Genomic DNA, 14,882 nt, shown 5'->3' with positions numbered 1-14,882 from the left:
TATCAGCTTCCCCCCTCCCCCCCAACTGTACAACGGCAACAGAGATTACAACACTACTGCTCAGTGTCCCGCTGACTGTGACTCTTAAGTTAACCTTCGTTGTTTTGCTCCGTAGCTCAAAATGTGAACTCATTCAGGTTTGTTTTCCCCCCCTTTGTTTTGTTTTTTGGTAACGTGTTCCTGTACATGCTACCCTTACAATTCCCCCCCCTTTAAAAGAAAATGCATTTCTTGAGGCATTCCATTTTCTATGAATAAAATAAAACAATTTACAATTTAAAAAAAAGCTGGCTGGGGAAGCAAAGGAAGAGGTATTTAAAGATGTCTCCCCATCTTTTAAAAAATAAAACACTAGTCTTTAAAAATGCAGTCTTTTGGGTTTTACGTGGAGCTCTTTATTTTTTGTCTGGTGTATGCTATTTTAAAGTGCTGACTTTGAGGGGAACTAATCATTTACCAAAAAAGATTAGGGCAGTCAGAGCTTATTTAATGATGCATAATAAAGAAAGATTTTCATTGGACTGCATTTTAGTGAAATGTGTGAGGGGGTGTGGCATATGCAAATAAGGATGTGTCATATGCAAATAAGTTATGCCAATAGGTTATGCCAATGAGCTCCTGCACCTCTTTTTCTACGAAATGACCCCTGGGAGGTACCATTGGGTCCCTGCTATGTTTGGCAGAAAACTATGACCAGTGGGAACTGCACAACCATCCATGAGAGCCCTCCCTCTTAGACATGTCCTCGGGAAGCCATCAAGGGGGAATCACAGATGGGCTGGGGAGGGAGTGCAGCAGGGAGGGGTGTGGAGCTCCTGTCATGTACTCAAAACAAAACAGACAGAGGTCTTTTCCCTCAGTTTCTAAGCGCATCTCAATCTTCCATTCTGCATTCCCTTCCACGTTCACTGCCACTTTGTGTTGGGGGTTCTGCATTTATTTTAGAGGGATCAGCTCTCAGACCACTTCTAGCACACTGTTGCCTCACACTTCCCCAAAGTGCTTTTGTCGTGAACATTTGTTCTGCTCTGTTTTGAAATCGATACTACTATTTAAAGTAGACTTGTTTCTGTGAATATTTAAGCAACGCCCACTGACCTTCCCTGATTCAGCCTCTTTCTCTTTGTTCTATGTTAGGTGGCCAATTTACATGATAACAAGTTTCCTCAAGGGCAATTGCTGAACATTTACATTTGTTTAGAGTCTGCAGCGGTTTGGAGAATGGGAGAGCTACTAGAAAAACCAGTTTTTCAAGAAGCACTTCTAACTCAAACAGACTTCAATCACAAACATTTCCCTCAAAACAAAAACGGATGCATGGATTGATGGTTTGCATTTTGATTTGATACTAAGCGTTGATAACTGTATATTATCCATGGGTTATTCCCATTACATAATGTTAGTGAACATTGCCCTGTTAAACTGAAATGCCTCATCCATTCAATGTCATTCCGATTTTTCTGGAAGAATTCCTCCCACTATCCAGGGCTCTGTGAAAAGGAAGAGAGAACACGGGGCATTGAAAGAAAGGGAGAAGTATCATGCTGGCACCTTGGCTACTCCTTCTCCAAAGGATAAGAGCATTCCAGGGTGAAAACACACTTTCTTCCATGAGTCTGCAGAAAGCATAATCCACAGAGACTTGAGTTTCCGGCGCAAAGTGCCAAAGAATAATTACATATCCAGAGTGAAAGGAAATTATTTGAATCAAAGGCATACTGCCTCAAGTTCTGAAAAAATCAGGGGTAAAGACTGAATGCAGAAAGGCCCAGAGACACAGTTGTGGCATAACACAGACTTTATTGAACTGCAAACCATGGCAAGGTGTGAAGACTCCTGTGACGAACAGCCCTTAAAACAGGCTTCAAACTGCTGCACTATCAGAGTATCGGGAAGTGAAGAGTTAAATCTCCTCAAGAATGGAGAATTTTAAGTGACAGGCTACTCCAAGCACTCTGATTGGCCAGCTCCAGCTAAGGGCAGAAATGATTCTGTACCCTAACTGTTGAAAATCTGCTCTGAGGAAGAATTCAGTTGAAGTCCGAGTCTCTCAGCCTATGCTGAAAGCAGTTTTACACAGACACAAGAAATGGGAATGAGATTTGGCAAAGTTGCTGGGTAGTGAGATGAGACTCCCATTCAGGCCAAAGGAAAGGGGATATATCTTCTAGGGAAAATAAGAAGAATCCATGCCCAGTTAAACAGGGAGCGTTATCTCTGGGAGGAGGAGATCCCTGGTCTGTTGTAAAAGGAAACTGCTTGAAAGCTAGATAGAAATTAGGGATTAAAAGGAAGGGAGTTAGGTACCGAAAGAAGGTACCAGCCTCAAGGAAAAATGAGGAGAAATAGGAAACTCTTAAGAAGCACTGTAGTGTTTGGAAAACAGGGGGAAAAGCCTCTTGATATTAAGATCTCAATAACTAAGAAAATAATCTCCAATAACCCGCATTTGTCTGTATAAAGAATTACAGTCTGTACAACCACTGATTTTTGCCTCAAAGTTAACAACTTCTGATTACACCTGACCTTCCCCTGACTTTTAAATAAAATCTTTTGTTGTTTGACTTTTACATCTTTTCAAGTGCCATTTGAAGGGGCTCAGCCCAAGAGGGCTCCTTATTCTTCCCTCAGGTTTCAGGGCTGGGCTATAAACCAAATTATATTTCTGTGATAGGGAGGGACCAGCCCCATGGCCAGGATTTTTTTTTTTTTGGGGGGGGGTGCCCAGGTGGTGCTAATTAAATTAAATTTAAATGTGTACCCTGGGGCAACCAGGGAAACTATAATCAGATCCAAACAACTCTTTCTACACCCCCAATTTACAACTGCAATTGAAGCATTAAAACAAACTTGGAGATCGAGCTTGCTTCCAAAGGCAGAGCTTTGTGCTTCTCTTCATCAGTGAAGCCTAAAGTGCTGTGGCCCCTTCTCCAGCACCACTGAAGCTTCAGCTTATTGGGGAAGTGCTTCCTGTTCCTACCAGCCTGCTGGGTTAGCCTCATGCTCCACCAGCCTTTCTCCCTTGGGCCCTGGGGCAGCAGCTGCCCGGTGGCATGAAGAGCCTGAAACTGCAGGGCAAAGAAGAGGCAGCGGCAAGCACAGCCCAGACAAGGAGCCTGCCCAGCAAGCCCTGAGCAGCTGCAGCAAGCCGAGGATAAGGAGAAGGTGTACATGGCTGGTGGGGGACGGCCAGAGAGGGTGAGCTGCCTGGGGCACTGCAAATTTGATAGGGCTGCTGCCTTCAGGCTCCCCACCCCCACTGGCTACTGGCCTTGGTGGGTTAGACAGTCTTTTAAAGACAAAGAAAAAAACCATATTACTTAGGGCAGCTCAGTCACAGAAAGGAACAACATTTTAGAGGGAAAATCTACCTCTGAGAGAGGGAAGTATGAGGGGTTGTCATAACTCCATTCACTCTCTTACTGGGGCCACAGGGAACAGGACTGAGGATCCCTGGCAAGGCATGCATCTTAGTGGGATGACATTGCAGGTGGAACTTAGAAGGACTGACTGGGTGCTATGCTCCACTTCAAGAGGAGGGCTGGAACAACAGACTTGAGTGGAATACGTCTGGAAAGGCACAACTTGCCACACTCACAAGGCTCCCTGCTGAATCTTCACCTGCAGGAAAGTAAAACAGAATCCAGCCATGGCAAGGAGGCATGAGTGCCATGCTGGACTCAGCCATGGATGTGTTGTCCTGACAGGGGCTTTGCCATGAACCTCCATCGAGGTAAACGACAGCACCATCCGAATTACACTCACCCGTCCTTGTGTTGACATGCTCATGGATTGCTGGCAATCCCTCTACAGCAGCATCTCCAGCTGCTGCTTGAGGCTCTAATTCTGCAAGGAACTGAGTTAAAGGGTCACATGGCAAGCTGGTTCACCATGTACAGTGGAGCCGCTACCAGACCCCCCCACACACCCACCACAGATACACCCTGTCCTCTGTTGGGGGTGGGCAATACGCAAATGACAGAGCATTCCCACCACCCTGAGATCTCCCAGGAAACTTTCCTGGGATCTTTTCCCATGGTATGTCAGGGGCCATGGTGTTGCATGGCCATGGCTTGTGCCACCCCTACACAAACTCAATACTGGGCTTTAGTGTAGGAGGCACTGTCACAGCACCCAGCCTCAAGTGAGGGGAATGGGGGAGCAGGTTTGGGACCCTTGCCCTTGTCTACCTGTCAGTGTGTGTTTGCCCCTTTGGGTCAAGCCTTCAAAGGTACGGTACCTGTTAGGTTTGTGAAAAGGGAGAGATCAGCCACAGAATATGGACTGAGCTCTCCTCCTTGGGTGGTAATGCTAACTGCTTGCCTTGTAGTACTAAGTACCCTATCTGTGCTTTTCCCACCACCAAAGTGCCTTGCTGCTTCCTTTAAGTCCACACAGCAGGGAGCTTTGAGACAGAGTCCCATGCAGTGCATCCTACCTACAGTGTTGTAAGATGTCCTGGCTGAAGTTTTTAAAGGGTGAGGAGATGCCACAACTGGATGTTGGGGAGGGGGCTTGGCCACCCTGGGGAGGGAGGTGATTGGCTAAGCCCATTGTCAGCATCCTGAGCTCCTCCAAGCCTAATTGGCAAAGCTGCAGCATTGAGGGGAGACAACTTGAGTTTTCAGTTCAATTGGTACCTATGGGCCACATGTTTTTATGTTGGCATACGTTTCTGCCTCTGGCAGGGGGCATTCCCAGACTGAAAGGGCTCAGGGAGTCAACCAACTCTGGCCATGCCCCCAAAACCACCCACAAGCATGCTGGCACAGGGGCCTCTGCATTGGTTGTGCTAATGGGCACAGCCTGCCAGTGACACCTAAGAGCAACAGAGTGGCACTGGGGGCCTGCGTCATTGTAATTGGACCTTACACCAGTGTGTCTTGGACATAAACGGTAAAGGTAAAGGTTCCCTTGCTCAAAGCCAGTCGAGTCCGACTCTAGGGTTGCAGTGCTCATCTCAGTTTCAAAGCCAAAGATCCAGTGCTGTTCGAAGACGTTTCCGTGGTCATGTGGCCGGCAGGACATACATGGAAGCAAAAGGTCAGCTGGCTCTCTGAGCATTTTTGTCCCCCTCCTCCTAGGCTTGCACTGTCAATTACCAGGAATTTCCCAATGAGGAGCTGGCAACTTTAACAGTAATGCTGTCCAGGAGGGGATCGTGACAGCTGGTTTTTTCCTGTTTTGCAAAAATAGCTTCATTTTATCTCAGTACATTTATAGTTGGAATCCATGAAGTACTTTCTCAGTATAATTTCGCACTATACAGCTGCTATCCACGTACACCACCATCCTGAACAAATTAAGTGTATTCAGGGTTGCAGCTTTACTAAAGAGCACCGCAGAACAAGTCGATGTGCAATCAACTGACGGTAAACTTGCCAAGGCTTAAGGCTACAGTCTTACGCACACAGCCCTAACGAACACCGTAGAATTGACTTACATGTAAACACGGCGAGGCTCTGACTCTACGGAAGCACTTTTCGCGAACTTCCTCATAAGCGGAAGAATCGAACAGAACACGCTTTTACTTGTTTGAGGCAGCACAGAGCCACTAGCACATGCGCACTCTAAGCGGTAAAGTAAAACAACCGCATCTCTTCGGTACACAGACAGACACTGAGCATCAGAAGAGGCGCAGGCCATTTCCCGCCGGAGACTCGCCCCTTAGAAGGGCGGAGCCTAGGGAAAAAAAAGGCTTAAGGCGCATGCGTGCTGTGCCACCGTTTCCAGTTGGCGCTTGTCCGGTTAGAGCCTCCAAGCTTTTCCCTGGGTGAGGGGATGAGAAGAAGGGGCGGGGTTAGGCCTCTGGGAACTATTTTATCTGCTGTGTTCGGGGGCTTTAGAAGGGGGAACGTCTAGTTGGTGCCCCTCTGCGGTGCGAGGGGGGTTCGGTAAGTGATTCTGTGCTTGAACTGACCCTCGCTTCAGGCAGCTCTGCCTCAGTTAGGTCTCTTGTGTCCACCCCCCCCCCCCCCGCGTGTTCTGATCTTAAGTGGAGACCGCCACCTTCCTCTGTTTCCATAGCACCGTAGGCTTCTCCATCGCCTCCCCTGTGTTTAGGTGTCGGTGCTTGGACAAACCGCCCTGCTGCGTCCGCGTACCTGGGACCCTCTTCAAAATCCTATGGCCTGTTGCACCTCTTCATTCCCTTATTCTTGCTTGTGTGAGTCGCTTGGTCTCGGCCCGCTCTTCTTACCTTTCTTTTAACATACCATCATCACCTGCTTTTCCGCATTATTTTCCATGGAGGAAGACGGGGCATGCAACCCGATTTTACGCATTTGTACTTCGAAGATGTGTCCATTGTAGCAAAATTAAACCGGAGTCTAGTACCACTTTAAAAACTGGAGCAAACTATTTTTTGTCAGTACAGCTGCAATGAATTGTTTTTATGATGCTATTGAATTCCTGTTTAAATTAGCAGTAGTAATATTCTATTTTGGCTATGGTCAGTTGCTCTGCAGTTGTCTGAGAAAAATAAACACAGTGATATTGCTGTTGCTGGAAAACTTAAGCTGCTGTAAAGGACTTTCAATTACTCAGTACTGCAAATTAAAATAATGCCATGGTGTAACTCTAGTTTCAATTGTTAGGAGAGTGTTCAAAGCATTGTGGAAGTAAGATGCTTTTAAGTGGCATAAATAAAATGCTTTTGAGTAACTCTTTTACCTAGGTTTTGGTTGTGTTAAAATTAGTGAAATACTGTATCTTATTAAATTGGGAAATAGTTAAAATACCATGTGTCTGTTCTCCATTCGTTTTCCAGTAGTGGCTGTTAATTGGAAATGTTTTTCATTAAAAATAATACATCTAAGTAATTTTGGAAAGAAAATATTAGAACATTGTTTCTGTAGTACTTAAATGGTTAGGAATGAGGGTTTGAGAGCATTAATATACATAGTGAAATATGAAATGTCATTTAGAGATGTAACATGGCCTCATTGTAACTAACATACAAAAACAGGAACTCTGACTTTTCTGACTCTTTTGTAACATTGTGCCGTGCTCCCCCCCCCCTTGTTTTGTAGCTTCTAGTCTGGATAACTAAAATATGGTGGTCATGTTACTGTTTTACACGTCTTTGTTGAAACTGTCATCTAGCATTTATCTTAAATAATAAAGTAGCTTAGAATTTCCTGCCAACCTAGCAGTTCGAAAGCAAGAAATTGTAAGTAGATAAATAGGTACCACTTCAGTGGGAAGGTAACAGCGTTCCGTGCGCCTTTAGTCATGCTGGCCACACGACCACGGAAACGTCTTCGGACAGCGCTGGCTCTTTGGCTTTGAAACGGAGATGAGCACCGCAACCCTAGAGTCGGATTCAACTGGCTTTCGAGCAAGGGAACCTTTACCTTTACCTAGCTTAGAATTCATGTGTCAAGATTTATACCATGACCTGGCTTAAAATATTTTTCATTCTCCTTCATCCCCCCCCCCCCTCGCAGTGATCATGGCAATGACTGGTCCAGCACCTTGCTCATCCATGAGCAATCATACCAAGGAACGAGTTACAATGACAAAAGTGACTCTAGAAAATTTCTACAGCAATCTGATTGCACAGCATGAAGAACGGGAAATGAGGTAAAAACTGCTGTCCTCCTGATGGCACCTGGTATTTTTGGCCACTGTGTGACAGAGTGTTGGACTAGTTGGGCCATTGGCCTGATCCAACATTGGCTTCTCTTATGTTCTTATGCATCAGTGTAACAGCTGTGCTGTTTTCATAAATTTGGGAATAAAAATAATAGATGCCCCAAGTGCCACCTGGTTACATTTTGTACTGAACTTCTCCTTTCCTGCTGGGGGAAAAAAACCCTTCACAGTGTTTTTCAAAGATGTTGTTTATGGTTCTGTCATACCTCTAAGCTGTTTTCTCATTCTTGTCCATTTTGGTAAAGGCTATTGTACTGCATCTGTTTGAGAAAAACTAAAAAGTAATTTACTGGAACCTTTCTCTCTGTGTTCAGTGTAAACATAGTCCATTTTGTGAATTAGACTTTTATTGTCTTCATGGAGTAATATAATGAAAGCCATCTTCTCCAAGCATATTTATGGCTTTTCTTCTTTCCCTTTTTGAGCGTTTGTAGTTATATATTAAACTTGTTGGCTTTTCATTCACTATCAAGTCCTCGCAACAACACACAGGCTGCGGTCACACACACTAAATAATCCACTTTCAATGCACTTTCCAACTGGATTTTGCCAGTTCACACAGTAAAATCCAGTTGGAAAGTGCACTGAAAGTGGATTATTTAGTGTGTGTGACCGCAGCCATATTAGTTCAGATGTAAAATTTTCAATCTTTTAACCACGGTGAAACGATTGGGAGCAGTACTGCATGTTCCCTCCTTTTTCATATATATCTCTTGTCCCCTTGTTTTAAGCCTGATGAAGCATTATATCTGCTTAGAATTAATCTTGATTATTCCCCACCGTGTGTTCTTATAATCAGAGTTAGTGAGCAGACATCAAATTTGGCTACCCATGGTTAGGATCTTGGGAGTGCTGTATCTGTATCAGAAATAGTATGAACGGTTTTGGAATCTCTTTCTAAAGGGTGGATACCAGTTCATGATCCATAAGAAAAAACATGTTAAGCTGTAGTTAATGTATTGAGTTTTAGAATGGTGTGTTTGTGAGAGGCTCCCAAATTGTTCACTGGGAATACTGTGTGCAAACTGAGCCAAACTGTATTTTATTAGCTTACCTGTTATGTAGCACTTTACACAGATATTCAGCTTCAGCTTTAGACAAAATATATGTTTCATGGGGAATATATGGTGGGGATTGGGACCACAGATAATTGTAGCAATCTTGGGGAGACCATCTAGGGAAACACTTTTCTGTCTTAAAGATTTGTAGCAAAAAATAATGCCTGTCCTGAAGTTGTGATGACTTTTTTCCAATCTGTGTTAGATGACATGCTCTGCCCTCCACAGTATTTCTGTGAATATGTAATGCAGATTCTTGAGCTTCTAATAATATAGCACTCTTTATGCTTTAGATTGTTGAATGCCTTTTGAGTCATGTCTAGCTCTGTGGCTAGTTTAAGCAGATAGTTTTGCGGGCAGATTTTGAAAAGGGGAAGGGCTATGGCTCATTGGTAGAGCACCTTCTTGGTATGCAGAAGGTCCTAGGTTCAATCCCTGGAATCTCCAGTTAAAGGATATAGTAGAAGGTGATGTGAAAGACCTCTTCCTGAGACTGTGGAAGTCTGAGTTAACAATAGCAACTTTGATGGACCAAGGGTCTTATTCAGTGTAATGCAGCTTCTTGTGTTCAAAATTTCAAATTAGAATAAAAAACTGTTGAACACTGGAGTCTTCTGGAAATAGGGGATATCCTTTGTCAAATGAAAGGCTATATTTTCAGGGTTTTTTCTATTGAGACTTATTTTCAGGGGTTTTTTCTATTAAGACTTAGGACGTACACGCTTGTACCAGACTTTCTTCAAGGCTGGGCATGTCAGCACATCATATCTGACTTGCGTGTCAATGGCCATAGTTGGGGCTGGCAGGGTACTTGTCATATGTTGGTCTTCCTTAAGGGGCTGTTCCCTATTACTATTGGAGACTTATCTCAGCAGATTGTAGACAGATCTTGCTGTTTTCATCAGTGATGGGGGGAAACAATAGCAGCATACACTAGAAGCCCTCCCACTGCCCAACCCCAAGCAACAGGAATACAGAGCATCACTTGCCCCAGCCTGAGAGTTCCTATCTATACCTTGTGGCTAATAGCCACTGGTGGACTTCTGCTCCATATGCTTCTTTTATGTTCTTACAATAGAGAACTTACTCAGGGCTATTTTTGGGCAGGAACGCACAGGAACGGAGTTCCGGCTGGCTTCTGAGTTGGCCATGCCCACGCCTACAGCCAAAACCTCTGCACATGCGTGGCTACAGAGGGAAGGCTTGGAGAGCGACACCCCCCCCCGGCGAATCCGGGGGCTGGAAGGATCGTGGAGGCATTTAAATGACTCCCCGTGCCTTCCTTTCCTTTCGTTTCCCTCCCCTCCCCTCCCCTCCCCTCCCCTCCAAGGGCTGGCTTGCCTGGGCTCCCCACAGCCACAGGGTGCCTGGGCAAGCCAAGGGAAAGGAGTTTAAACTGCTTTCCCTTCCCTTCAAGGGGGGGCTTGCCCAGGCTCCCCGTAGCCGCAGGGCACCCGGGCAGGCCAAGGGAAGGCATGGGGGTGTGGCATAATATGCTAATGAGGTGTGCTGTCTAGATGTGACCTGATATGCTAATGAGTTTCTGCTGTCAGGTGTGGCCTATTATGCTAATGAGTTCCTGCTGGCCTTTTTCTACCAAAAAAGCCCTGAACTTACTTAAAAGTGTGACCGTGGTATTACCAAGAGCAGCCGGAAGATGATCTTGCAAAGAATGACTTGCATAAGTTTGTCTTCTTTCTACATATCCCAGAAATGGCTTGAAGAAGTTCAAAAGTGTATAATGGGTAGTTTTTAGGACTGATAATTGCTAAGAGTTTTCATCCTAAGAAATAAAGGATATACTCTTGGAATATATTTTTTAAATTTATTTGCTAACAATGTTGATAAAGTTGCATTTTAGCATATGTTCACATACTAGTGGACATTACCTGTTTAAAATATTTGCTTGTTTCAGTGGCAGTTTGAACTAGATTATCCAGAATTCTGCACAAACTAATGTTCTAATAATTGTAAATGTAAATAGCTACTTGCTTATGGTGAATGAAGAATTGGGTCCAGGTAGAGACTTTTTTCCAAAAGCTAGTACTCTGTCAATCACAGATGATTGAGGTCCGAACTGCATGTTACATCTGCCATGTGATTGCAACAGAGACTTGCAAGCAGAATGCCAGCTGCAAGTTCCATGTGGAAACACAACTTGGAAGCCCTGCAGGAGCCCGATTCAAATTGGGGCTGTGATTCTTCTAAATTGAGTTCCCATGGAGAATTCACAGCTGGTGTCCTGCTGCAAGTCCCCATGACAATTATGTGGTAGATATAACATGTAGTTTTGCTTTAGCATAGTAATGTTTAGGCAGGTGGACTAAAACTTTTTCATGGACAAGGTCCACAGATTGTAGTTGGGCTTGGTAGCCAACTGTTCTCTACTAGGCATCTTAAAATAGAATTCTACCACAATGTAACCTGTAAGAATAAAATCATTCCCAGACTGATGACCTCAAACTGTGTTGATGAAAGGAAAATTGTTCATTAAATGTAAAAGAATGAAACATGTCATCCTCAGTTCTCATTCTCTTCATCCTTACCTAAATTTCAATAGAGAGAAGTGCAAAGTCTTACACTTAGGTACAAAAAATCAAAGGCACAGATATAGAATGGGAGGGACTTGGCTTGACAGCAGCACATGTGGAAGGGATCTAGGTGTTCTGCTTGATTACAAGCTAAACATGAGCCTGCAGTGCGATGTGACTGCAAAGAAAGCTAATGTAATCTTAGGATGCATTAACAGAAGCATTGTGTCCAGATCACGGGAGGTGGTAGTTCCGCTCTATTCTGCTATGGTCAGGTCTCACCTGGAGTACTCTGTCCAGGTATGGGCACCACATTTTAGGAAGGAAGTTGACAAGCTTGAGCGTGTCCAGAAGAGGGCAACCAGAATGGTGAGAGGGTTGGAATCCAAGTCTTATGAGGAAAGGCTGAAAGAGTTGGGTATGTTTAGTCTGGGAAAGAGAAGGCTTAAAGGGGACATGATTGCAGTCTTCAAGTAATTGAGGGGCTGTCATGTAGTAGATGGAGTGGATCTATTCTCTCTTGCTCCGGATTGCAAGACTAGATCTAATGGGTGGAAATTACAAGGGAGTCGTTACCGGCTAAATATCAGGAGAAACTTCCTAACTGAAAGAGTGGCTGAGCAGTGGAACAGACTGCCTCGGGAGGTGGTGGATGCTCCTTTGCTGGACGTTTTCAAGCAGAGGCTGGACGACCATCTTTTGGGTATGTTGTAGGGCTATCTTTCGGCTATGCTCCTGCAGAGTGCAGGGGGTTGGACTAGATGACCTGTAAGGTCCCTTCCAACTCTAACATTCTATGATTATATGAAATAAGTGAACATATGATATGTTTTTTACTTTAAAAGTGATCTTTATTTTTTTATTTATTTGCTTTACAATTTTTACAAGCACAAATACAGTACATCTTCTGAAGAAAATTTCTTTCACAAAATCAAGGAATTTGGTCCAGGCCATGGTTTCTTTACATTTTGGATGGTGATCATACTACAGAGGGTACATGCTGTATAGCAGGGGTGTCAAACATGCAGCCCGAGGCCGGATCAGGCCCTCGGAGGGCTGCAATCTGGCCCGCAAGGCCCTGGTTGTTTCCTGCTTCCTTTTCCCGTGCTGCTGTTGCTGCTACATCACAGCTTACTTTACCAGACTCTCTCAATCACACAGGAGAGATAGATAGGCAATCCTCTCCTGTGCGATTGAGAGTCTGGTAAACCGCTGGCTGAGGCTCCCAATGTCCTAGGAAATTAGATCAGACCACGATTATTCCAGTATCTCCCTGTGAGGGCCAGATTATATTTGGGTTCCCCAGAGCCAACTTGGTTTCCCCACAACTACACAGCATCTGGAGGGACTGGCTTTTTAAAAATAAAGGCCTAACAGGCCCAGAGCACCTCAGCAAGGAGAGGAAGGGCTCCTGTTTTGCTTCAAGCCATTTTCTTGTGATGAAACAGCTCAGGAGGGGGAATTATTTGTCCATTTTTTGCTGCTCCATATGGAGTCATCTGTGTATGTACAAAAGGATAAAAGAAGCTTGACTCCATTTCAGTGCTGAATTTTTTTTAACTGTGCTTTTGCTCTGGTCTGCTTTGGTTTTCTGCTTACCTTGTTCCCTGCCTAGTGGGTATGTTCAGGATGGGTGGAGTTTCTTTCAAAATATTATTTAATGTTTTTCTGGGGGGTAGGGTTGTTTGTTTTTGCAAGGAGGGGTGTATGTGAGGGAACTCAGCATTTCCCCCCCTTTTAGATGTCAAACCACAGAATCCAAGATGAACAACCTTGTCTTTTTTCTTTTAAATACCTAAACCAGGGGCCCCCAACCTTTTTGAGCCTGCAGGTGCCTTTGAAAATCTGACACAGCATTGAGGGCACAGCCACAAAATCGCTGCCACAGGAGGAATAGCCAGCCACAAAATGGCTACCATAGCTTACCCTTGGTCACCATTATTTAGTTTTTAAAAAAAATAATTTTTATTGCTTTTATACACTACATCCTAAGGGAAAGGGGCAAAGGAAGCTCTAAAACTAATACAGAAGCTAAATTAAGACAAGGATCATATTTCAGAAATTACATTCTTATATATCGGACCTACAATAATAACAAAGGTACTATGTCAAGGTATTGATTTCTAGATAAAGCCGGCTTGAGTGTTTAATACAAATCTACAGGTGCTTTATAGTCAATTATGTTCTATTGAACTTTCAGTTTATTTTCCACACTTTTTCTTCTTATATTTCAGTATTTCAGTTTAACTTTAAGTGGTTTGGGAGCAACTACTCCTTTTTCCGAATCCGATACCTCAGAGGTACTGCCAGAGCTATTTGATGTATCTTCAGATTTACAGTCACTTTTATCATCTTCTTCATTGCTGTCCTCAATCTTTCACCTTTGTTCGGGTTTTGTTGATGTTCCAAATTTTTTTTGGCTTTCTGAACAGAGTCAATCTTGATGGGCTTATCTTTATAGTTGAACACAAGTCCTTATGGAAATGTCCATCTGTATGAAATTGAGTTATTATGAAGGAAGAAAGTTAAGTCTTTGTATTGTTGCCTTTGCTTCCGCACCTCAAATGTAATATCCTTTAAAAATTTTACTTCTTTATCTTTTACTTTTAAGGGTTTCCCAGATGTAGCTTTCAAAACAGCTTCTCTAGTAGATCTCTTGGAGAATTTCACAAATACTTCACCAGGTAGCTTATTTTTCTTGATGAAATCTGAGTAAGTCCAATAAGTCAGATCCATATCATTTTGCAGTACATCTTGTTTAAGTTCTGTCATCGGTGCTAATGTTTCGATTAAAAGTTCTTTTAAATTTTCTCCTTTTTGTTCTGGAATGCCTTGAAAGCGCAAGACATACATTGATCTTTCCATTTGGAGCTGCAACAGTTGACCTTTATCTGAGATTCTCTCTTTTTCCAATTCTTCCAGTTTCTGTTTAGTATGTTTTGTTTTTGTCTCAACTTTCTTAATGGCTTTCTCAGTATCATCTGCTCTTTTATCCATCCGTGTCAATTGCTTTTGGACTCCATCCAGCTTGCTGTTAATATTTGACATCTTCTCCAGCAGAGGGTGCAATGCCAGTGTCAGCATATTAGGAAAGTCAGCAGCTGCTTCCTGTGTCTGGGAAGGAGTCGTTGGTTGATTATTTCTTGTGAGAGGCTTCTTTTCCGGCACCATTCTTCTCCCTGTACGAGACATTGTTTACACAAGGAGAAAATGTTTAAAGTTAAAATGAAAGTTCTCCGATTTGAAAACGCTTTGGACTATTTTGCACCTTTCGGTCTAGTTTGCTGTCTCTCATGATCAGATTCGCTCTTTTCCTCCCAGTTTATTGTTCAGGAACCATTTAATTTCATGGTTGGGGGGAATCCCCAACTCCTCCCCCGCCCGCCACTTATCTCATGAATTGCTGCCGTTCACCTTAAAGGCTCAGCGGCTTGTAGAGGGGATCAGTTAACTCAGTTTTATTGCCTTTAATTTATTGCAGGAGCTCATTCATGCTGGATCACTTGTCCACTTCCTCCGGAGGTCAGCTCTAGTTGCATTGACGGCTTCACGGTGGCAAGACCTCTTGGAGTAAGGAGAGCCCCAATTCCTCAGCCATCTTCTCTTCTCAGCACTCCAGGCCAGGAGTCCATGATGT

At 43.8% G+C, this 14,882-nt stretch overlaps 1 protein-coding gene across 1 annotated transcript in view; it reads left to right on the top strand.

Moving 5' to 3' along the window:
* Positions 1-5,743: 5,743 nt before the first annotated feature.
* STK38 (serine/threonine kinase 38) overlaps positions 5,744-14,882 on the top strand; it is a 34,533-nt gene continuing 25,394 nt past the window's right edge. Inside the window, exons 1-2 of the mRNA XM_015419446.1 lie at positions 5,744-5,894; positions 7,449-7,584. Coding sequence (XP_015274932.1) covers positions 7,454-7,584 — 131 coding nt within the window. The 5' untranslated portion in view covers positions 5,744-5,894; positions 7,449-7,453. The remainder of the gene's footprint in view (positions 5,895-7,448; positions 7,585-14,882) is intronic.

Source organism: Gekko japonicus, unplaced genomic scaffold (assembly GCF_001447785.1).
Source record: "Gekko japonicus isolate JY-2015 unplaced genomic scaffold, Gekko_japonicus_V1.1 scaffold591, whole genome shotgun sequence".
NCBI classification, from domain to species: domain Eukaryota; kingdom Metazoa; phylum Chordata; class Lepidosauria; order Squamata; family Gekkonidae; genus Gekko; species Gekko japonicus.
This window is presented reverse-complemented; position numbering and strand designations above follow the sequence as displayed.